The 25,889-nt window shown below is 45.0% G+C and overlaps 1 protein-coding gene across 1 annotated transcript; it reads left to right on the top strand.

Moving 5' to 3' along the window:
* The first annotated feature begins 2,087 nt into the window (after positions 1-2,087).
* On the top strand, positions 2,088-5,513 carry LOC140218804 (uncharacterized). The gene is made up of 5 exons (XM_072288549.1): positions 2,088-2,256; positions 3,428-3,670; positions 3,853-4,024; positions 4,131-4,279; positions 4,803-5,513. The coding sequence occupies exons 1-5, from the start codon at positions 2,097-2,099 to the stop codon at positions 4,979-4,981; spliced, it is 903 nt and encodes a 300-aa protein (XP_072144650.1). The 5' UTR covers positions 2,088-2,096; the 3' UTR covers positions 4,982-5,513.
* Positions 5,514-25,889: the final 20,376 nt, after the last annotated feature.

Below are 25,889 nucleotides of genomic sequence, written 5' to 3'. Positions count from 1 at the left end.
AGTAAGCATTTTGTTTCAACTTTCCTGAATATGTTGCTAGCCACATATTGAACAACGGCCCAATATCTCGGGAGCAGCTAGAAGTACTGTCATATTGGCCCTTTGTTTAACCATTCACTCCAATGGCAGAATGTTGGGCTGCAAAATATTTGTAAGCTGTTATGGCTCGTGATTAGCATATAAAACTGCTAACCTGCTTTCTTTTCGTGCAACAAATCTATATGCCAACATAATTTTCAAAATTTGGTGTAGCTAATTTGAGGCAGGCATGCTCAGTGCACAAGCAATCGCATAAGACTAGCATTCCGAGAGTAGTTTCTAAAGCTTTATCATTACTAAAACCAAATAACAGAATGAAGCAAGCATTTCAAATTTTTCAGGCATTTTTATTGTGCATAAGAAAGCAAACAAAGGACATAAATACAGAAAATATGCCTGGCATGAGAAGGAAATGGTTCCAAGAACAGACACTGGCATTATTCTAAACAGCCTGTAAGTTCATCTTGCATCTTCACTAGCACACAATTCATGCAGCTGCAGAAATTGTAGCATCTAATTTCAGGAAACCCATAATGGAACTATAAGGAAAGGTGCTGCATTGTGCTGTATTTGTAGATGGCATTTTTGTAAAATTCTTGGCTTATGCATTGAAGAAAAAAGTTGCTTAGAAGTAGAGAAAGTGGAAGGTGAATTTCTGAATTTTGTGGCTCATATGCAGTACCGAAGATTCCGTAGCGATTATGATAATTTCAATGTAGTTTCATTTACTTGCATTCATTTTAATGCTGCTAATGTCTGCAAAGCTTTGCTACACTAACTCAACATTTTTTAACATAATCTGTTCCTTTTGCATCCACCGACAAGAAGTTTAGGGCTGAATGTCTTCAAAATCCGTCGCGTTATGTGGGAATCGGAATGATGTTGCAACCTGTTCCTCATTTTTGCATATCATCCTGAATAAAATACAAAACACAAATACAATTCTCAAAAGTTACTTTCAGTTTTTAGCCAAGGTCTTGTGTTAGCATGTTCTGTACGTCAGTGTTTATGTTGCTCTGTGTGTCTAGGCAGAGCTTACATGTGGGTGGTGCACAATATTTTGTAATTGCAACAATCTTTTTCATTCTGATTGTTATCAGACATAAACCGTGTGCACATAACTGTACACGTAGCACCTGGAGTAGATCAAAACTCAGGACAGAGTCCAAATTTCTCGTAGGTCTGGGATGAGCACCAGAAAGGACTTCTGGCAGCAGCTGGTGACAGCAGCTTGGAGCTCTGCGGGGACGGGCGCTGTGACTCACCAGGCCACAGTGCCAAGTTCTTGACATACTCGTTCTTGTGTCCTGGCACGGGAAAGATAATACACACTGAGCAAATTCAAGTCAAAGAAGTAAGTAGAAAAAAAAAACTACCGAGCATCATTCGACATATTTGATTTTTGCTATTTTTCAAGCATCGTGCAATGATTGTTGCATGTTTATCAAGCGAATAAAGGGAAAATCAGACATCCACCCGTTCGTAGCAATTGCTACAAAGGAAACCCATACGGCTTTCTCGAAAGAAAAGCCTCATAGTTTAAAAAAAAAAAGGAACGGGTGGATGTCTGATTTTCCCTTTATTCATTACTTCTCTCCACCTTTCGGGTTTCCGCAGAACTACTACGTCAAAATGTTTATCAAGCATTCCAGGAAGCACGAGTCAATCGCATACATGCCTCAGTATTCTGTTTTAGCTTATCAATGCACAGGCGAGCGTGTACACGCTGTATTTAGAAGGCCCATCCTTCCCTGTAACGAAACCTTTCATAATTCCCACACCCTTAACGATTTACTCACATACTCCTGAATTCATCTAGACACAATGGGCCTTCTGTGCTAGAAGATAGTGCCACAGCGATTTGACTGTGTGATATTCTTGTGCTAGTGCGATGGTTCCAACTTACGGTAGTCGAGGTGGGCTGTGGGATTGAGGAGCGTTTTAAGAATATGGGGCAAGATGCTTTATTTGCACAGCTTCACTAGATGCAATTATGTATCCTGTACACACACAATTTTTTTGTCTTCCAGAGTGCCCGAATTCAGGCGAGCTCACAAATGGAGAAAGAGGGCCTCATCAGAGGTCTTCATTTTCTCTGTGACCAGGGCATCTCCATAAGGTCCCTGACAACAGACCGCCATACAGCAATAAAGAAATACATGAGGCTGCATTGCCCGGCCACCAAACACCAATTTGACGTCTGGCACGTTGCAAAAGGTAGTTATGAAGGGAACTAACGTATTAACTACTGCTAGTAAAATACCTAATGTTGGTTAATAGCCGCAAAGCAACTCCTGACTAGCACTTAGCATTTATTAAAGAAGAATGCATCTTACGTCATCATACTTCAAGCATTTGCATTGAAGGGACTGTTTACCACAGGATCAGGTCTTTGGATTGTAGCGGGAATGATAATATTGTCTGTCACATTGATGGAAACAGCAAACTTGTATCCTATAAGCTAGGAATTCTATTTCTTATCTGGCTGCGAGAGTGGTGCAAAAATTAAGTGTTTCTCGACGGTGAAACAGTGCAACCAATGTGAGCACCATTATGTCACCAAAAAGCTGTGCAGAGAGAGTTATTTTGCTTGGATACATTATTTTATTGTCTAAAATTGTATTTTAAGTGCCTCTGCTAACTTTTCTTTGCATGAGAGATTGATTTCTTGTTTTCAAAGTAGTGCGTGTTGAAAGTGGCACTACTATCGTGCAGACAAGAATGGTGCACCAATGGGTCTTCAACTATGCCCCCATGACATTGTGACATGCAGCAGTGCTAGTAGCATTGTGCGAGTGATGCAAGGGTCACCGTCTTTTTCAGGTTGTTGAAAATTACAGGCACTCAGACTGTGCCTATAGAAAACATGCGATTATAGGTGGGCCAAAGAACTTGCCACTTATGTGCTGAGGACAACTATTAGAGTCATTTTAGTGCTTTACACAAAGTAATACCGCAGAAACACTATGTGCTTCCGGTTTCTCACTTTTACCACCATTGCATCCACTAGCCCATTTTTCGGGCATCTATAGAGTTTTAAGAGACTATGCAAATCGAAATACATTGTTTTAAAATTCCTACTCACTTGCCAGCGAAACCATTGCACGTTTACACTTTAAATGATAAGCTTTCTATTGCATTACAAAATAGGAGGTCCTTGAAAAATGGTTGACAGTCCCTTTAGCTATGAAGGAACTAGTACCTTGATATGAAAAAGCTACACACTTATTTGAGGCTACACTACCAGAAATAGTGCGCAGAAAGATCTTTCAGTGCACTGTATTCCAATTCCATTCTGTACTAATGCTTCGAGCTAGTCTTCTTCATCTACCTACAGTTGAAGTTTACACGAGATGGACTAACAAATTATGGCGCAAATTTTTTCCAGGCATCAGAAGAAAATTGACAGCTGCTTCACGGAAGGCCAGATGCAGGGAGCTGTTGAGCTGGATACAACCCATTGTGAACCATCTGTACTGGTGCGCATGTGCTTGCGGAGGAAATGGAGATTTACAAGTGGCGACATGGACAAGCCTCCTAAACCACATAGCTGACATTCATGATGGTCACGGCAACCTCTATCCCCGCTGCCTCCATGGACCATCCAGCAGAGTGTCATGGCTCAAAATTGGTAAATACAAGTAATCTGCCAGTTTAAGTGGCACTGCATTTTGTGCAGTGTAATTACATCGTCGATCAGTTGAGATTGAGAACCTTTTGCACAATTAATCAAATTTAGCACAATGCGCATTGTTCGTCTATACTTGTGATGAAGGGAACAATACATATATGTCCTATCTTTTCCCACATTAGACTCTCCAGCGCACAAACAAGTCAGAGCCATTGTCATGGCCCCAGTGCTTCTCAAAGACATCCGACAGCTCTCGCCAGACACGCAGACATACAGCCTGGAATCTTTCCATAGTGTCCTGAACGGCTATGCTCCTAAGTCTACCGCATACACATATGAGGGAATGAAAGCTCGGTAAGCATGCATGCGTTATTAATTTTTCAGGCAGACAAGTACTTCCTAAAAAATTTTGCGAAGTACTGCTGAGAATTAAACCTTGTGGGAAAACTTGCATTTCCAGAACACTGATTGCTGCCCTCCATTTCAATGAAAATGCCAACAAAGAGCAAGCAACAACAAAGGATGGAACACAGCAATGGCACAGCAAGACATCCAAGGCCAGACATAGCATGATGACTGTGTGTCCACTCAAGATGGCTGCTACATTTGGCAAGTTTAACTGTGTCACGTCCGTAGCAGTTCTGCTCTACAAGTGCTCAGCAAAACTACACCTCACGTTGCATTTACAAGCTATTCACAAGCTAGTGTTGTAAGGAGCAGAGCACTGCAGATTGTGGCAGAACAATCTTTTTTTCTCGCAGGGTGGTTATAGAGTCAGGATAGCGGCATGTACTGCATTCGTTGCATATTCAAGCATCGTGCAACACTTTTTGAAGTAACTGCGATCGGGATGCACAGACAGCTTTTTCTCCCAATAATACATTTTACCACAAGTGGACATTATCTTTACAGCTAGGCTCAATGCAGAAAAGCCAAAGTTCTTGCTACTTTGACACATGACTGGCAAACCACACTCTCAGCGACAGACAAGGAGCAAAACTTCACATGATGCATTAATTATAGAATGTTGCTTTTACTTATCTGTTCCCAGATCAGGTGACCTCTCCAGATATTTGCTATAGCATTAAAATAAAATGCAGCACTGATGTTACCTGGTTTGTTCTACTTTCAGATTATGTGCAAGATCTACAAAACAAGGTGACCGAGCTTTGCATCGAGCACCCGTCATTTCCAGAAGCACTAGCCCAGGCACCAGAAAAATTTGCACCAGCATTTGTGCCACAGAACGAACCTAGGCCCTCCAAAACTGAGCTCATAGCGGCACACAAGGCACGGTTTTTGAAGTTTTGATGCATGTAGAGCAGACAAGCAACTGGTGGAGTTATCAAAAACCAATTGTTCGAAGTCTACACCAGTAAATTGGAAAAGCAAAGACATAAACTTCATGCTCGAAAGGGTTTGTGCTGTACTGAAGCGTGGGAAAGAACAAACCAAGTCGCATAGATTGTCTCTGCAACTGATGCTGCATGCGTGCAAGGACACCATAAGGTTTCTACCGACTGGCACGGCTGATGACAAGCTCAAGAACATCATAAGTCAAGCAGAAGACACTTGTTGACATGCACATCATGCTGGGAAAGCTTTGTGCTACACTAAAGTGTAGGAGTGAGGGAGCCAAGTGGCATAGGTTGTCACTACAACTGATGCGGCATGGCCACAAAAGTACCATAAGGCTGTTCCTGGGTTTAACAGATAATGACTAGTTTGACATCATCTTAAATCATGGACAAGACACTTGGTGACATGTGCATCATGTGGGAGGTGTAACAGGCTGACGAATAAATGCAATACTGACCCTTGTAGGTACGCATTCAACTGGAAACAGTGTTTCACGTTCAGCGTGCCAACATTCAAAAGAAAAAACTAAAGTGCATTGCAAGTGGCTCTCTTGCTGCTGCTTGCAATTGTATGGCTGACTGTGATCATCAAATTTTATTCACACAAGCTTTGGGAAGAACCTCAGAGAAAAAGCTACAGTCAGTAGCTTGACTAGGTCTGGGGTCCCTGGTGATGACATGGGAGGCAGGAAATAAAACATGAGCAAAATGGAATGGACACACAAGTGGAACATCGCATTACGTAGTGTTTCCATGCACATACGCACTAAAGAAACTATGAACAGAACTGTACATCAGGAACCATATCATAAAGACCAATTACAGATGGTTGTTAAATATTTGACGTGGCAGGTAAACATATTCAAAAAGCAGAGAACATGTCCTGGCCCAGCTAAAAAATTAATCGCTCAATATGACAGCAGTTTCACTGTCCCATTATATGATAGGAATATATTTGGCAAAGGATGCAAATGAACTCGGCATACCTCTAAAGCTTTCTGTGTGGGTAGCAGAAAAGGGCCCATCTCGCTGCACACAGGCACTCAAGCTCGCTTAAGTTGGGAAGCACTTGACAGCGTCCGCAGTCGCACCCGGAAAGCAGAAACACATGGTGAATTAGGCAGCAGTGTTGAGTTGTAACCTTGCAGCCAAGTAGCCTTAGAAGCTACTCGACGCGCTAACGCGATGTAACCTAAATGCTTCCGCAACGTCCACAATGCTTGCTTTAGCAGTACTCGCAGATGCACTCTGAGAAAGTCAACGTGCACTATGTTTTACTTGTAGCTAAAGCGGTAAATGGTCTCTCGCGCACTTTAGAAAAGCTAACAAATACTACGCCCGCCAGAGGAATAAAAATGTTTTATCAGCGCGCGAGGTACGGAGCTTAGTCGAACAGGAGTTGACAGTTCACACGGGCGTTTCGGTCGCAATCGAGCCCGATTAGAAAAGAATTCTTACAGCGTGATTGAGAGTGATCGCTGCCATACGGTCCAACGATTCGGGCTGAGTTGGCTGAGCTCACAGAAAGTAAGAGCACGGACCTAGTCCAACCATTCGATCGCAATGGAAGAGTAGCGATTGAGGGGATCCGGATCAAGCACCATCGCGATCGAATGTCCGTGTGCGCGTATCTGATACTTTTGTAATTTATGAGACAAGCATTTAGGAAGAGTCGTACGTACCACTTGGTGCTTGGCAGATGCGGCTGAAGGCGTGCGCCACTTTCAGCTTCCTTGCCTGACGAAGAACTTGAGGCGGTGTCGTCGTGCGGCGATCTTGACCCTCTCTGTCTTTAAAGCTCTCCTACACTCGTTTCCGCCGACCAGGTTAAAAACGCAGCGATGGCGCGTGTATGGAGGGCCTTTACCTGTCCTGATAATCCTGCGGAGCTCCATCGTGTGCTGCAGCGCTCGAAGCGCGAGCCCGCAAGAGCACTTGGCATTTTTCTTCGCTTTAGTCGCTGAAGTGTGACACGACGTACTCAGCTAGAATTCCATTACGCGCACTACATCTAAACACGTTCTAGAATAACGCCGTTCGGAGGAATATGTAACACAGGCTTACATGCTATCGTAGGCTCCACGCACACAGGAACGCCATTTCAGCTGTTGCGCGGTTACGGCCTGACTTGACTCGCCAGCGGTGAAATCCGCAAAACGAGCCGGTGAAATCCGCAAACTGCAGCGCTCCCTCTCGGACGCCCGCTGATTCACAGAAAGCGGAAGCAGAGACGGTGACGTCAGGTCCTCGATTTTAGCGCGGGTGATTCAAATTGAGCAGCGGCACCAGGGACTTTCGGTGGAAGTTTTAGTTCCAACAAATTCGTTTATTGGCGCGCAGAAAGTGGCGGTAGACTCCTACACAGATAATATATCAATATAACCAAACTTAATATTTTCCTTTAGTGTCCCTTTGAAGATTTTTCGCCAAGAGCATTTGGAAGGCGTCATCCTCTATGCCCTTCATAACATTCTTGATCTTTTCAGAGTCGGGCAACTGCGTCCTCAATGTAGCTGGTGAAGTTTTCACCCTTTTGCTGAGCGCGACCACGCAAGTGTTGTTCTCCGCGAAGCTTGCGCACAGTAGGGCGACTGAAGGCTTCTTCCAGGCTTTCGACCGAAGGCCTGGAAGGCGACTATATATTCTAACGCGATAGGCCGCCGATCCACACTGCTCGTGTTGTGCAAGAACTGCTGGAAGAGCGCGCCGTCACTCTCTTGGAGTGTCCGCCTCAATCCCCAGGCGCCAACATCCTTTAATGTCTGGGGCTCGTTGGAAGTATCGCTGGCGCACCATCCCCTCTATCAGTCGCCCGAGGATAGGCTTCAATCCACCATCGTCAGCGACTGAGACGTGCTGCGAATGGACACATCCCTGATCAAGTCACTCTACACTTCACTGCCTTCCAGGATGAGCGCTGTCATCGCTGCCGCTGGGGACATGACGAGATACTAACTGAAGTTCGGAGCGTGACGTGTCCGATTCCCCGCCGGCGGGCAGGGTCTGTCTGGTGTAGTGAATGATTGTCGAGAAAAATCACTTCCAGCTCATTGTCTTAAGCTAAAACATTCTTTTCATCGTATCCGTTTGTTTCATCGTGTTCGACCCCCATAGTCATCATTGTTGAGTGCGTTGTTTTCCTTTCGAGTCAAATAAAGACAGAACGTTGCGCGCACATCTTGGTGCGTCTTGTCGCTGCTTATTACGGTAGCACACACAGTAAAGAAATATATGTGCACGCGCACAGTACCTCGGCCTTTCGAAAGAACAAACGAAGCATGCTGTCAAAAGAAGTTTGTGGAACTCCATTATCGCCAATGAAGGCTCAGAGTTTGGCGTCGCACAACGTTTAGTAAAGAATATCAGCTCAGTTCCCGCAGTACCGATGAAATCGGTGCACTGCCCCTGACAGTAGCACGCTAATGCGGCCAGCGCGCGCCGCCGTAGCAGACGACGCAGATCACGACTCCGCCCCTCGAGCGTCTGCTCCTGCTCGAGCTGCTGCCGCCGCACGACTCCATTGCTTGCCGCATCGCGATGCAATACTTTCCGAGTTTTCCCCAAGTGTGAAACAGACTGTACGCGCTTCTATTTGCCTGTAAGCAGATCGGTACGCTTGACGATTATTTTCATGGCTGCAATGCAGTGAAAGCGCAGCGTCTGCTTAGCCATGTAAGTGACGCTGAGCAGGTAATTGGAAACGACATCGTATGTGCCGCCGGAAAAAGCTTCGGCAAATACGATGCGGCACATACATACGGCACATACGAGCTAAAGTCATTTTTGCAGTTTCTCACAAAATGTGTGCTACACATCTGTGTTGTCTCTGATGGCGACAACGGACTTCCGTCGACAATGTGCGGAAATAAACAGAATATATCGCTGCATAGCACAAGCACGACATGCGTACACAACTTTAACTAGCTCGTCCCCTACAATATAGAATAGCGGTAGCAATGTAAATAGCTTGGCCATTTTTTTAACTGTGCTCAAGAGACGGAAGCTGAAAGTATTTGTAATCATTTCTGCTTCAGCAATGCCGGCGCGACCAAGACGTGGGCGTGTATCTTCCGGTAACTCGATCGATCGGTGCAGTGGTGATGCAGGAATGAACTCCGGTCATCTTCAATGCATCATGCACATATTCAATTTCTCGGCACGCGTGAACTTCGGCCACTGCTAGCGCATACAAGAGAAGTGGTTTCAATTCTTGGGCAGCGCAAACACAAACGAAACACGAGAAAGAAGACAGGACAAGCGCTGGTCGAACAACCGAAAATTTTCATATGAATAAAATGATTATATACCGAGTAAATATTAAATTCATGTAGGTTACATATAAAAACTGTCATACACTCAGGAGTGATCAATGAACGAGCTCGCTTCGTTTGCCAGTTGTTTACTTCGTTCGGCGCACCGCAGTATGTAATCCATGTCTGTCGTCTGCTTTTTTCGTACCATTTTCTTGTGAATCGGCAGAATTTCACTGGTGGCATCAACCCTTTCGTGTTTACATTGCTGACGTGACAGTTACAACACAATAATAATTTCCCGTTATCCGAAGAAGCGCCGTTGCGAACAAGAAACGTTTCGCGCGCAGTGCGACCTGAACGCGGGCGCGACCGTGAAGGGAAGCGGCGGCGGAAACCTACACCCGTTGGAGATTAAATCGTTCCGCCAGGGGAGAAACGAGCGCTGGCGTCTAGGATGAAACTTGGCGTGCGGACGTCCATCGGCCAATAGCAGCCGCGCCACCGATGATGATGTAGTGCGTCCAGAAGAGAGTGAAGACTGCTGAGACTGCTTCTGCTGAAATGAGAGCGTTTGAGAGAAAGGTGATTTCGCGATCCGCTTGCGAGCTTCGCTGAAATGTTCACAGCAGCGTATGCTACGCGCGGACTATGTTATTTCACCAAGCCGTAGGGGTGCTTCAGGGTGCCTTTAAATGAACACTTGAAATAACCGAGAAATGTGAAAGCACGATATTTCAGGATAGTTTTTAAGAATCGCTGCCGGAATATCGTCCAGGACACAAGCTCTCGTCAGTTTAATTTTCTGTGCGAAATTACGCAAACCATCCACACCAAATATAACCTCATGCATTTGATTATAGTCAATTTAGGAGGCCACATTGGCAGTGCGAAAACGCTTTGGTCGAAACACTGACGAGAAAGAATTACTAAAATGTCTCACTTTGTCTTTAGCAGCATCAGTGATGCTTTCAGAGTTCTTCAAGGTAGAATTGTTTTCTTTACCGTTATACCTAACAAACCTCCAGGTCTCTTAAGAATCTTTGACTAAATTTACAGCATGGCTTTTAAAATACCCTATGCTTACTATTTTTCACTCGACCTTGAAAGCTACATTACAAACGTTTAAGCTCTAACCAAGTCTCCTGAGATTTCCGTCTCTTATACTTCAAATAAACTGTCCTGATTTTTCGTAGTAATGTGGGCAACCGGGGATGAAACCAAGGCTTACTCTTGGACTGTTTAGACAAAAAAAGATTGAGTCACTTAAGTATCCTTACGTGATTTGAATGTGAAAGCATGGTGACTTCCCTAAGTTATCATTATTAAAGATTTCTTAAATACTACAAGGTGTTTGCGTTCCGTTGTTCGCTTTCCTTCCTACACTCTAAAAACTAGAGAAGGTACCGCAGGAGTGAAGCGGTCGATTCACTCTTCAAAGCGTTGTTTTACTCTCTCAAAATGTCAAGTGGAGTGAAATGCATTGTTCACTCCGTCACCAAGGAGAGAGGGAAATGTACTTTTCACTCTCCCCTTCAGAGAGAGAGTAGAATGCCTGTTCTACTCTTGCAGCAATAAAGAACAAAACTTAGCGTAATCTTCTGCTTCAACTGTAGGAGGCTGGCCCCGAACATGGCGATCTATCAGTCACGCGCGCTGAGCAAAGAACACACCGTTTTGCTTCTAAGAGAACAGGCAGCCACAGTAAAAAGGAAAGCGTAGCTAACGCTCTACTTTTTCACTCGCAGTTGCTGCACTGCGCGCGCGCTCAACGTCGCGGAAAAACACAGCCCCGGAGAAAGGTGATCCGTCCAGCGAGCAGCAACGAAGGCCATCCAAGGGAGATCGTGTGTCAGCCATCTGACGTCGCCGCGAAAACACGACAGTCGTTTGTCATTCGTTGGATATAACAGAAAATCCTCCACGGTAAGTGAATTCTAACTTAGGTGCACATTCTGCGTATATGACATGCTATCGCAAGGAAGTCGTCGCGGCGCGTAGCCGACGCGATTGACAATGGACTAGGCATCGCGCGCTGTGTCTCGATGTCAATCGAAAAAGCCAGTCGTCGCGATAACTGCATGTGATTTTATCACTTGCCGCTATCCGTAAGAGCTTTGAAAATCGTAAACGCTGCCAGAACCATGGTATGTTAAATAAGACGCGAGGCTAGAGGACGCTTAAAATGGTTTGTTCACCAGCCCATGATTCCGAACTTATGCGGAGCGTGCGTAGCATGCGTTTTGTGTGTTCGAATTTATTCAGTTTGGCAGTCTACTGTGTACGGAACGCTGTTGAAATAAGGAGTCACGTAACAGAAGGCGTCATTTTGCTGGCGGCATGCTTTGGTTATAAATAAACCGCGCGCTTCACGGTGTCTCGCCCATCGGTAATCTGCGACCACTGAAGTTACGTTCAGCACCAGTGCTAGGTAGAAACTTTGCCGCAGGCATTCAGCTGCATGCTGCAAGAAGTCAGTTGGGCGCGTTATCTTGAACCTACTGAAAACACGTGAGGAATCCGTGCTGAATAAAGCATAAACCCCATATAAGCGATCTTGCACGCGACTACAAGCGATGCGATGGAGATGGCTGTCGCGTTAGCTCGTCGCCTGCAAGTCGTACTCCGTCCGAGCGACGATATTGAGCGACGCCTTCCCGGTGTTGCCGGTGTGAGGGCTGCAAACACGCGTCGAAACTAGCGTGTCGCGTGCTTTAGTAATTTAAGTTTATGTATTTTACTGTAAAAAGTAGCATAAAATATTTCCGAAGGTCTTGCAGTTGGTTCTTATCCTTGCACGTGTAAAAATTCAATCGTTTCCTAGTTTCGCGCGACAATCGGTAGTATTTGAGCGTTGTACATCCAGTTCCGGCTTCGCGCTATTGGCTTGTCGCTCATAGCACTTCCGGGGAGACGAGCAACGATTTCTAGATTTCCAAAACTGAGCCATCTGTTCAAGCGACGGCCCGTTTTGTCGCTCGAAGCCGTCGCTCGTCGCCGTCGCGCACTAAATCGCTCTCATGGTGTTTAGCCCTAAGACTGAACTGTCTTTGCTCATGTATTGAAATGGTGGGATTATATGTCTGATTTTATGTCTCCTGATGCGGTTTTCGAGCACGGTGGAAATCTGAAAGGGTGCTTATGTCTACGAACTAGGTGAATTTTCAAGCAGCGAGTTATGCATCGGCATCGAATATAACGGCTGTTGTGTGTAATTACAATTGCAGGGGCGCTTTGCATAGGCCTATTGTTTTAGACATGCTTGTACATTTGCTAATATGAGTTGGCATTTCAGAGTTCTCTTATATGAACAGCTAAATCACCCGCTGGGGATTACAGGCGCAATGTGTGCATCTTGATACTGCATGGCAGATCAAAATGTGTTTATCGCTTTAATATTTTTAGTAGAGAAATAAAGTATCAAAATAAAACGTTGCTTTAATTCTGTGTTACCAGTCGTCTGGTGTACACAAAAAAAAAGAGTTGGTCTAATAAACTAATAACTGCGGTATATAACGGCAACTTTGACAGGCCTTCAAGAATGTAAAATGCTAGATTTCGAACTGCGGCAGTAGTCGAGTCTGTCAAAATGAACTCCATTGCACACCTCATAAATGAAAATAAGTTCGTGCCCTTTAGTAAGCTAGATGCAGGCCGCAGTGAACTTTCTTGTTATTATTGAAATGTGGGTAAGCTTGCCATAACAAGCCTTGTTGCCCTTTACTATAGGCACGTCCAGTCATATCCATTGAACTGGAGGACCGTATTTTCATCCCTACTGAGCATCATGTTTGCAGATATGATCCTGAACTTATGGCTTGAGCAGTGACACAGCCAGAGATGTTGCGGGGGCACACTGGGCACGTGCTTAGGATGTGTCACAAGTGGTGTTTGCAACACAGACTAATGACAGACCTATGACACCTGACAATGACCAATATTCTATTGTTTGGCAGGAGTATTTTAACATTGGGGCCGAATGAGGATGAACTGTCCGTTATTTCCTTTTTTGTTTAAATCTAAAAATTGAAGTTAGTTTAGCAGTTGACTGTTGCAGTCATTTACATGTTTCGCATGTATTTCAGTAGGAGGACTAAAAGCTAAGACTATCTTTTAGTGCCATGACCTTGACTGTCTTGATGTTGTTTACTCCATGTGCTCGTGTTGACTTTTGCACACAATATTTTTCAGGAACCCCCTTTGTATAACACAAGAAGGCAGCTGCAAGGACACAAGGATGTCAAACAGCCAGCCCAGCGCGGCTTCACGAAGTGCAGAGAAGCGCACGCCAAAGAATCAAAATACATTACCATGCAATTTGGACAAGAAAACTAGAATGTGGTGTTACGTTTCGCCTACGACGCGCGGTATAGCCGGCGCGGATGCAACGGACGGCGGGGCTTCGTTCAAAGCGGTGGACATTTTGGTCCGTTCAGCGCCGCCGTTACGCCTCCCTGCCAAGCGCGTCCAGGCATGTTTCAATGCCACGTGTCTTCAAGTGTGCGTGTGTGTGTGTGTGCATGTTGGTGCCCACGCTTGTCAAAGCGTGGCAGCGGGGGAGAGGAGCTCCCCAAGTGTGAAGCGAGGAGGTCTGACCGGCGCCGGCCCGGCGGATGCGTCACTACACTCGTCCCAACGTGTCTCTCAGCCTGTCCGTGCCCAGTCACGTGCGCCTCTATCGAGGCGTTCCCTCTTGCCCTCAACTCCGAGAGTATAAGAGCAGCTGCTCCCGGACGCCGAGAGAGGCTCCGATTTCTTCCGTTGAGTTACGTGCTCTCCCGTCTCTCCACTTCGGTCGACCCGACCGCCCGCTCTTTTGCGATGCTAGAATAAACAAGTTGTTCTGTTACCAGTCGACTCATGCTTTGCCGGGACCTTCGGATGCTTCCAGTTGTGCCCCAGGCCGCCAGGCCAACGCTACCCTTGGGGCTTGCGACCCATTTGCAACAACGGGTGTCAGCGCTGAGATTCCAACAGTGGGTATATTGGTTGTACCATTTGACTAAATGTCAACAAAATCAATATACAGTATGTTACACCAAGATGAAAATTCTCACGTGCTCTAGGCAGTCATCTTAACATGGTATACTTATGTAATGTCTCCGATGGGAAAGTCAAAATCAAGTATGCTCTCTGGAGACAAACACATAGTAGTAAGTGCCATTGGAAAGTTGGAAACGTGTTTAAAAAGCTGATTAGTTGTGAGAAGTGACTGCCTTTTGTCTTGCCTCTCAACAGATATATCCACGTGATAACAAATAGTGGTACAATGAAATTGCATATTTGCTTAGTCACATGATACATACTTGCAATGAGCACGGTACCTGTATTCACTGTAAAAAGCAACGGCTCATGCTTCGTTAGGTGCTTAGATATATTTAACATCTTTAATAGCTTGCATTTAACAGCATGTGAATGCAAACGTGCAAATAGAAACCACTGTGATTCTGTATTGTAAATGCTGACATGAAGCAGGCAGATTTTTATGTCTTCCTTTCTATCTATTTTTTTACTTAATTTTAGAATTAGGGCTTTTAGGTTCCAGAAAAGGTAAGAATTGGGAAAAGAGAATCCAGTGTTTAAGAAGTCGTTATCGTTTATGTGCATGCTCATGAAACCAGCTCATTAGAACTGCTTGTGCCTCCCAAATCGAAAGCAAGGTGCAGTTAAGGCGTTTAACTGTGTACACTGTGGTGCACACCTTACGTCTTAGAAGCCCGAGAGTCACGTGGAATTGAAAATTGTTTTAAAAGTGTAAAATAGTGGTTTCTTCAATCTACTTGCCAACGAAGTGTGCTAGTGGAGGTAGGCATGCGTTCAATGTAAGGAACTGAGAGCATCTGAGTAGAACATTTGCTCATCAATTGGCGGATGTGAACATATAGGGTTAAGCGAAAGCTCCTAAGTTTCATGCCTTCTGTAGACAATTCTTCTGGACTTAAATTAGAGTGCACAGTGAGGTGATGTATTACTCTTCCTAGACACATATGTACTTGTTTTGAGACGAAGATTCTGTAAGTGCAATAATTTTTCTTTAGCGCATCTTAACCACTTCAGTAGAAAAAAAGATTTGGTTTCAGGTAGTTGGTTCATTGTGCATATGTATAGTCGCATGCAAAATATACGTGCATGGAAGGGATATATGAAACAGGATGGTGCCATTCTCAGTCTGTTTTGCTTCTTTGTTCGTCTTTTTTGTGCACTTCCCTGCCTGACTTATGCTTGTCACCTTTCAAGCATCATATTAAGCCCATCTGGTTTTTGGTTCACATCTGAAGCCATGCTATACTTTAGTTGGATTGCATATTCAATGAGTCACAATAATTGATCATGTAATTATGAAAGCTGCTCCTCAGAAGTATACCATTCTTACCGTAATGGGAATGAAAAGCTACCATATATAGCAAGAAAGTTGATGCACCAGATTTTAATGTCAATGCTTCTTGCAGTTTTATACTCATTTGCTACACACTAGATAGTATTGTAAATTTAATTTTAAATACTTGTGAGAAAGTGTAACAGATTAATTCCAACAGCACCAGGAAACTTTCGTGAGGCGGCCAACCGAATAGGTAATATAATATGCATCTGTACCGGTTTGAGACCGGGCAGGATATTGCTGCAGAACCACGACAAGACACACTTAAAAACGATGGGGTGCAGCCCATAGATGAATAACTTTATGTAAAATATAAGCAAAGCGAGCTAGACCTGCTGCCTTACATGAGAATATACGACACATTTCTAAATGCACTGTACTTTCAGTCAGGAACATCCATATGCTGTACAGGATGTTATCAAAGGAGCTGCGGTCTTAGAATATGGCACACAAAAAAGTTTCTTGCACAATTTATCTACATTACCAGCCCCATGCATAGCAGCTCATCTGGTAACCTCTGCCATGTAAGTGCACGCGTTTTGTGCCAGAAATGCGTTTGCTGGCCAGTAAAAAATGCGTTTGCTGGTCCCCAGATGCTCATGTATTACATCACGCCATGTACCACGTCACGAAGCACATAATAAAGCAATCACAATATGAACTAGTACCTATGCACAGCTCCCCGAAGGCCGGGGCTCGATTCCTACCCAGGGCTAAATCTACCAAATCTTGTTTTCAAATCAATTAATTTACTCTCTTTGCAGTAACATCATTGAGAAATTTGACTTCAATCGTATAATTTTAGGTGTTTTTTACTCTTTTCAGGTGTTTTTACTGTTCTTCAGGGGACCTTTTATGCCCCATGAAGCGTGAAATCCGGCGAGCGTCCGGCGTTAAGATACAATAGCAAGAAAACCCTCGTGACCAAGTTATGACGTCGCGTTGCTCCCGGCGCTGGACCTGCGGCAGCCCGGACCCAAAAAGTAGACTTTGCCCAATTCGAAAAGTGAGTTTACCCACGTTCATAATTGACCTGGCCCACCCCAAAAATTGACTTGACGCCATTCGAAAATGGAGTGGGCCCACGTTTACAAGCGACCTGGCTAGCTCCCACGATTGACTTGTCTCACCCGCAATATTTGAGTGGTCTGCCCTCAAAATTGACTTTGCCCAATTTCAGCACATCACCTAGAGAAAACCATCGCGTGGAAGAGTCAGAATGCTTTCGCATTCAATGCAAGTAAGGAGACTTAAGTGCCTCTGTAGTTTCTGGTACCATCGTTTCATACAGCCGGATTTTCTGCCTCATGGGACAGGTAATGCTTTTGCAATAATAACATTAGTTGGAACAATAGTATCGCGTAACTGAATAAGCTAACCTCCCATAGTCTTCCATAACCATTCAATGCTTAACTAGTCAACTAACGCATCAACGGTACGAAAATAGGACTCACATGCCAAAATTATTACACCTGATTCATCCCTTTTTTACAGGTAGATTTTTCTGGATTCCTTTTTCGGCAGTAACGTGTTTAACAGCGAAGCTGTCTATGGCTGCAATCCCGGGATTTCCTCGTGGCGTAGCGTCGACAGAAAACTATCACTGTCAGTGGCTCATATCCTCAAGTACAATGGCTCATAACCCGTAAGGCAGAGACCAAAAGCACTCATCAAAGTGAAGCGAACGAGGCGTATAAGGATGGATTTGGAATCACGCATAAACATACATAACAGCATACGTTTCAATAAAGAGGAAGCCAAAAGCAAGCATCTGAACCACATAATTGATAAGGCGATCATACATCTACATGCAATGCGAAGCACCTAGCGCTCCCCGCATCCGCTTTCCGCTAAAGAAAACTGTTGCGCAAGCTGCAGAGTCGACGACAGTTTTTCTGTTTTATACGAAGCAGGGAGTGGCGTAACTACCCCTTCGTACGTAAAAGAAGAACCCGACTTGGCCATGATTCCTGTTGCGACAGTGCTATGGGAAGAACACGTATAGTGGGGACTCCTGAATAGCATCTTGCCTGCGAGGCGCGGCGAATTTATCTGCTTTCTGGTCCACTCTTTCTATGTGCACGAAGTAACGGTGCAAGGCAAGTCGCAGGCTGTCGAAACGTCTTAGTGTAATAATTAGGTAAAGGACATGGGAATGACGCCACAAGAATGACTTCAACCTACGTCGCAGTGGGTGATCGTTGTAGTTGTTATTTGCAGCCTCGTTGTCCAACCACCTTCACAGCGTAGATTGGAGACCATTATAACGCGATTGCGTTACTGTCGGCATCGGCTTTCAGCGCTAGCGTCTCCGTGAGCGAAAATTACGCTATATATTCAATTACATCTATACGCCACGCCTTGCTATAACACATGCAGTATATGCGGGTTATATTGCTACACCACTCTAACTAAAGTTGCTCATACCCATCTTACATTCTTGACAAAGTTATTCACCTGAAGTCTGAGAATGACAGCCCACAAATAAACGCCATGAAACTAAACACCGACAGCGCATGCCTTCTATGTTAAATCTTTTCAGACTTAAATATTAAAAGCGAGAAACAATAACGGAAACCTTCAAATGATATATTTATATATTTTTTTGCCTTTAGCGACGTCAGCAAAACTGCGGCGGGGCGGTGAAGTTTTGCGCGCACACGATTGATAAGGTGATCGAGGCATCATGAATCTTCTGACCGGATATTCATAGATGTGTCGCCTCAGGTACGTCGTGCGCCGAATGGCGGGTAAGCAGTGTTAGGGGGATTTTTGTCAGAGGGAGTTGCCCAACAGCGGCAAGCTCGGAAAATGTACCGAGCTTCGCCGTAAATAAAGCACACTTGGCGTGCGCGAGAACTCAGGCGTCGCGACGGTCTGGAGGCTCCGGAGGGGCAGGTATGGACTCAGCAGAATGATCCACTCCTTACAATTAATGAATTTACTAAACATTACCAACTTGGTCGGACAGTTTATCCTCTGCCTCACCCGAAGCTCAGTATAGGTCAGTCAGCTACTCTTAGAATGTTGCCGATGGGATCTTTCCCGTCTCGGGGATTTCTCAGTAGGATGTACTTGGATGTGGACCCTAGTTGTCCCGACTGCAGTGAAACATTTTGCTCTATGGCTCACATGCTCTGGCGATGTCTCGCGTTACCTAACGACTTCCTCTCCAGCGAAGCCGAATGGGAGGAGGCCCTCAAAGGCACGGTACTCCGAAAGCAAGCCCTGGCTATCCAGAGGGCCCAGGAAAGGCCGGAGCGTCACTGCGTTCTGTCCTCTACGTGGGCGCGGCCAGCGGCTACAAAGGCCTCTCGGTAGGAGGTCCTGACAGTAGCTCCTCAGGATTGAATAAAGTTTGTTGTCTGTCTGTCTGTCTGTCTGTCTGTCTGTCTGTCTGTCTGTCTGTCTGTCTGTGTCTGTCTGTCTGTCTGTCTGTCTGTCTGTCTGTCTGTCTGTCTGTCTGTCTGTCTGTCTGTCTGTCTGTCTGTCTGTCTGTCTGTCTGTCTGTCTGGAGGTGGCCAGCGGTGCACCACGAGTTGGTTTTCAAGAGATCGTAGCTCGGGTAAAACTATCCGTATTGACCTCGAGCTCCACCATTGGAAAAGCTGGCGCCACCGTCGGCGTGACGTGGCCTTAGGGATCAGGTGGACACAGCGGTCGCGTCGGCTGCTTCGGAAGCGCCGAAACGAGCTGAAAACGAAAGTTTAAAGTCGCACCTGAGCCGCGCTTCTCATTAAGTGGTGCGGCTTTACCGCCTTCGATGTCTGCTTGACAACATCTGAAACTACTATAATCGGTAGCGGCTGCCTTTGGAGGCGTGCAGCGTGGCGCCGCAGTGCCGCTTGGTGCAGCAGAGCCGGACGTACGCAACAGAGCCCGGTGTCAGCCTTATTCACACGTATCCGCAGGGCAAGGTGCTGCGTGAAGCTTGGCTGGCGATATTTAGAACCATCAGACAGCCATCGGCTACAGCTCGCGTATGCAGCAAGCACACACGCGAGGAAGATTTCTGCTACGGCGCCGGGACTGCGCGATGTTCGGTGAGTAGCAGAAGTCGCTCACTGAGGCGCTCGCCCACGCCCGCTGCCCGACTAATGCAAGGACGCTTTGGTCTATGAACTTGTTGATGCTAGATACTGGCAAGTTCTCTGGAACGGAAAGGGAGCGGTAAGACGCATATTAAAGAAAGGCATGGCATATGGTCATGTTTGTGTTATGAATTCATGCACTGGATTACAAAAAGAAAGCAGAGGGAAATCGCACGCTGAGAAGACCGATAAACATACAGTGCGACGCAACTTGAGAAATAATATTGAAATGTCCAAGAATTTAGAAGACAAAAAAAAGATTTTGTAGTCGCGACAGCACATCACAGTCGCCGTGCGTCGAATTCTCTATAACAAAATTATTTTTGAACATTTCTGATAGCGTCCACGTAACAGTGGTTGCTAGTGTACTGTCAAATGCTCGTATGCTGTGGCCTAAAGCTCCTGGCACGTTGCGAAAACGCGCTCACAGCGAAAGAAAAACATTGTGCGCGGGCATGCATGCAGACGCGCAGTCTGTCGCTGCGAACCCGTGCGATCGCTGCATTGAGGCTTCATTCTGTTATGATACAATTGGTTATACTGACAGCCCACTATGAAAACATATTTCACATAGTTTACTCTCAGAGTTTGCCTACCTATCACGCAAGAAGCCGGTTCGGGAGACTCGATAAAAAGATGGCGTCTGTAAACGATTCTGTGCTTTCAGTTTGCCCAAGATTATTATATCGACAGTCAAAAACTTCCCTCGTTTTGAGAGTACTTAAATAAATGTCCCGAAGGGCTGCGGCGTGGTGTTTTCATGGAGCGCCGTAAGCGAAACCTACGGGGAGCGCGGCGCGTGATCCCTCATACTACGCAATGCAGGCGCTTCCGACAGAGGGCGACTCCGTAACTCCTCGCCGCCAATACTTAATAACCAGCAATCTTCTGTCGACGATACCGTGTTCTCGATGAAGTCAGAGAGATCCGCGGCGTTGGAGTTGTCGATGGTCACAGCGGCATCGAAGCGGTGGGAGTTGTACGATAAACAGCATCCGCGTGCGTATATGGCCGTGGCACGGCGCGCCAGTCGGACGAAGGAACCTGCTGTCGACCTTCTCGCCGAATGACATCAGCGAAAGACGTCACCGCCGATGCAATGGGAGCAACTCCGTATTACCGAAGCTCTTATTTTATTTATTTACAAATGCTGTCGCCCCACATCAGGAACAAGACAGGAGTGGAAACAAAGACACAATAACATAGAGTAAACATTGAACAGTAGAGATTATTACAGCAATGCACAGATATATGCTCTATAATTAGAAATGCTTGGACCGAATTGCGCAAATCTTCTCACGTGTTGTTACATTTACAATGTTTGCAGGAAGACGATTCCACTCAAGCGCTGTCGAAAGAAATAACGAGTATTTGTAGCAATCTTTGTGAAAATGCTCTTCCTTAACGGATTTGCTACATTTATTTAGTGAAATCCGAATCTATGACTCATTTGTACGCAGGGACCTATCAACAAATCAACAGCTTTAAATGCCTAGGCCCCAGCAATGCTAACTCCAAGAAGAATTGTTTTTCGTTTGTTTTTACTAACATTAGAAGCATTTTACCGAAGCTTGACGCTCTCAGTAATCTTGCCGACACAACAGAGTCTGACCTAATTGTTATTGCTGAAACTTGGCTTAGTCCTACAATACAAGACTCTGAAATCTTGCCATATTTCCCTAATTTCAATATCTTCAGGCATGATCGAACTACCAAACGTGGTGGCGGCGTATTCATTGGCGCTCATAAGGACCTTCAATGTACTGTAATTAAGACATCGTCCTCCCTAGAAATTCTGTTCGTCCTGTGTAATGCCTCTTACCCACCCACAATAATCGCAGTCTGCTATCGCCCCCCTGGTAATGATCCTAACATTGTTGCAGAATTCCACGAAACACTGCGTTCGGTAACTGAATTGCATCACCACTCTCCGATGTTACTGTTCGGTGATTTTAACTTCCCCGCCATAAACTGGGCTAACCTAACATCATCAACTTCACAACACAGTACCGAAAGCGATTTTGTTAACTCGTGCCTAACCTTTGGATTACCGCAACTTGTCACTGAACCTACACGTCAAAGTTGTAATTCTTCTAACATACTCGATCTCATTTTTGCTTCTGATCCTGACAAAGCTTATGCAATGACGCATTTGCCTGGTCTTAGCGATCATTCTATAATCCATGCATCGTACTCCTGTCAGCTTACACAACCTACAAAGATAACCAAAGGGATCAAACTGTATGACAAAAGGAATTACTCGGCGATTAACTCGGAACTCGCACATTTTGCTGCTTCATTCCACACCAGTTTTTCTATGCGTTCTGTCGAAACTAACTGGCTGCTTCTTAAAAACAAAATGCTCGATGTGTTCGCGAGATACGTACCCGTTATCACCCTAACCGAAAAACAGTCAGCCCCATGGTTTAATATCACACTAAAGCGTCTTAACAATAAAAAGAAAAGGCTTTTTCGCTCGGCTAAACGATTTAACAACGCAGGCGCATGGAATAAGTATTACCTTGCAGAAAGAGAATTCGAAGCTCTAGCAAATAAACAAAAACGCACTTTCTTTTCTCAAACGCTGCCGTCTATGTTAAGAAATAACCCACAAAAATTCTGGAAGGTTATTAACCCTAACAACTCCCAGCCATTAGCTCTGTTTGATGATCAAAACCATCGTATTCCCGATTGCGAAATTGCTGAACAACTTAACCGTACTTTTTCTTCCGTCTTCACAACTGAACCTGTTAACATATTACCTCGCTACCCTCTTTCGGATCATGCAGTCATGCCTGATATTACCTTTTGTCCTTACGGCATTGAGAAACTAATTGATTCAATAAGACTTACATCATGGTCTGGCGTCGATGAAATAAATGTTAAAATGCTGAAAAACACCAAAACAAATGTGAGCGCGATGTTATGTGCTATTTTTCAGCAATCATTGTCATCAGGAGTGGTGCCGGAAGACTGGAGTGTAGGCAAGGTTGTTCCAGTCCCCAAAAAAAGGTCCTCCATCGTTGTGCTCTAGTTATCGTCCCATTTCACTCACCAGTGTTTGTTGCAAACTAATGGAGCATGTTATTTACTCTCAGATCGTAAACTTTTTAGTACCCAATAACCTCTTCCACCCAGCTCAACATGGCTTCCGTAAAGGTATTTCATGTGATACCCAACTAGCTTTATTTTTTCATGATCTAAGCTCTAACCTCGACTTGAACGTACCGGTAGATGCTATTTTCTTAGACTTTGAAAAGGCATTTGACAAAGTTCCACACCAACGGCTACTCCTAAAACTTTCCCGTCTCAAGATTAATCCATTTGTACTAGACTGGATACGTAGCTTCCTCACTAACCGACAACAGTTTGTATTTGCTAACACACAGTCATCTAAAAGATCTTCTGTCCTTTCGGGCGTACCAGAAGGCACAGTTCTCGGACCACTACTCTTCCTAATTTACATTAATGATCTTCCTACTGAGATCTCTTCTAACATTCGATTGTTCGCAGACGATTGTGTAATTTATCGGCGCATAACTAACACTTCAGATATGCATTTGCTTCAAGATGACCTAAAACGCATTGAATTATGGTGTAACAAATAGTTGATGTCTTTAAATACTAAAAAAACCTCGCTAGTTTCATTCCATCGCAGACAGCATCACCAATCGGGGAAATACACCATATACGGCGCCGAAATCTGATCCGTAGACTCATATAAATACCTCGGCATAACCTTTTCAACTACCCTAAATTGGTCACATCATGTCATTAACTTAGCCGATGCCGCGAATCGAACCCTCGGTTTTCTCCGCCGGAATCTAAGACTTGCTCCCCCATCAGTTAAATTGTTAGCTTATGTTACATATGTCCGCCCTAAGTTAGATTATGCATGCTCTGTCTGGGATCCTCATCCACATAACCTATCTAATACACTGGAATCAATTCAAAACCGTGCAGCCCGGTTTATCTACTCTGAATATTCTTATCATGCAAGCGTGTCTGAACTAAAATCCCGTGCCGGTCTTACTAATCTAGAATCGCGACGTCTTATTTCTAGACTGTGTCTTTTTCACAAATTCTATCATTCACCACTCCACATTTCAGCTATATTACCAGCTCATCGTCAGGCCAGCCGCATTAACCACAGCAAAGCCGTGTATCCTCCCCCGGCGCAGACTACCTCTCATCTACGATCATCTTTTGTGAAAACCGCCAGGGACTGGAACGGTCTGTCTGCCGACAGCACGCACCACTTCGACACTCATCACTTCAAGGCTGCTCTCGAATCACTGTTTTGTTAAAGCCCATCCCTCATGTAATACCCCATCTCTGGGGCCTTTGAGGTATAATAAATCAATAAATAAATAAATAAACAAGTAGTAGCTCATTATTCATCAAGTAGAAAATGGTAAGCCGTGTTTCTTTCCTCCTTACACTAAGTAGAGGCAGATGTGCGTTCACGTAGAGTCGAGTAGCGGCTCGCTGCCGCCAGTATCAGGTAAAATTTACTTGCAAGATACCTTACCAAGTATGGTCGCAGCCATTCCGCGAAAATACTGGCGCTCTACAAATTATAAGGCTCATAAGAAAGCAACCCTTGTCAACAGCTCTGGTGATGCAAGTTCTCCCGTAAAAAAGTGCAACCGTGCTCCACATCAGTTTTTCGCACAAATTTTCATATGACCAAGATGGCTCACTGCCAGAATTTTCTTACTCCGACTGTACCTTTACGTTCAATATAATTAATAATTCCTGCGGTAATGAACATGCAGTTAATAAAGTAAGACATTCCGCATCCCCCGGCTGCGCTGAAATTAACATAGAGATTTTGAAAGCCACAATTGTGTATTCATCAGTCATTTGAACTATGGTGTTTCAGCAGTCATTGAACACAGTACCTCTCCCAGCTCAATGGAAGATCGAGAAGATGATTCCACTTTTCAAGTCAGGTAACCAACAATCGCAACTAAATTACGAGCCCATTTCCCTCATTAACATTGCTTGCGAAATATTTAAGCATATTCTGTTTTATTTCAAAATATCTCCACGCGTTTCATTCTTTATAACTACAGTACAACAGCAAGCTTAGCTTCCATGAAATCAAGTCTTCACTCTATACCACCCCTTGCATCCCGTCGTAAGTTTTTCGTGTTAGTCCTTTTCGTGACATATTTGATTATCCACCGCTGCGCGATGAGTTTATGTCACCTCCTTAGCATGTATCATCTCACTTAGATCACGCAGGAAAACTTCGAATTCCTTACTGCAGCACTTAAGGTGTTTCTTTAGGATAACAATTATGTGGACACTCCAGATGCATTTCTGCCGTTGCCAACGCCGTGAGGTTCCATATAAGCTCCAAGGACGATAAAATTGCCGCAGCTACCCGCATGCCGTATGTGCGAGTGAAAGCGAGAGAAGACTAGCAGGCGATCGCGGTTCAGTCTCGCCCAGGCACGGGACGAAAGCGGGAAAGAAGTGCACTGTTTTCCGTCGCGCCAAGCTTCCTCGGGAAGGGAGGGAGAGAGGGAGGGAGGGCGCATTCGGCTCCAGGTCACCCCCGGCGGCCGCGCGCTACTGCCTGGGCCGCTTTATATTGAAAGCCATCTGCGACGGGGACAAAGTCCGCCGTGCGTTCTATTTTCTCGGCTTATTTCACATTGACGCGAGAGGCAGAACAAAGGTCCATTCGCTCGCTGCTGCTACGGCAATTCCTCACTGGAGGTGAGCTGCTAGAGGCACATTGGGTCAGCCATCGCCAGCGCCTCCTACTCACTCCTACTGGCCTCCATCCTCTCACACGGCTAGGATACTCTGTCCCTCCCCTTGAGTCTAAAACCCGTCCAACGATCTTGGAACTATCTAATCCATATTAGTAATGATATTGCCGGCTTTTTCTCTTAAGCTCACATCTCATTCTTGCCTATTCCTAGTTTCTTCTTCACTGCTTTTAGGCTTCATCCGTTCCTTAGAGCATGTCCAATTCAATCCTTATGTCGGCTGTCTTACGCTTGTTTATTAACTAAGAAAGTTCTGCCAGTTCTATTCTAGCTCTAGGGTTAGATGCTTTCATACATTTGATTATCTGACCGATGACATCCATGTCATCAATCAGATAACCAAGAAATCTACAGA

The sequence above is a fragment of the Dermacentor andersoni genome, chromosome 6, assembly GCF_023375885.2.
Source record: "Dermacentor andersoni chromosome 6, qqDerAnde1_hic_scaffold, whole genome shotgun sequence".
NCBI classification, from domain to species: domain Eukaryota; kingdom Metazoa; phylum Arthropoda; class Arachnida; order Ixodida; family Ixodidae; genus Dermacentor; species Dermacentor andersoni.
The sequence above is the reverse complement of the archived record's forward strand: the minus strand, read 5'-3'. Positions and strand labels throughout refer to the sequence as shown.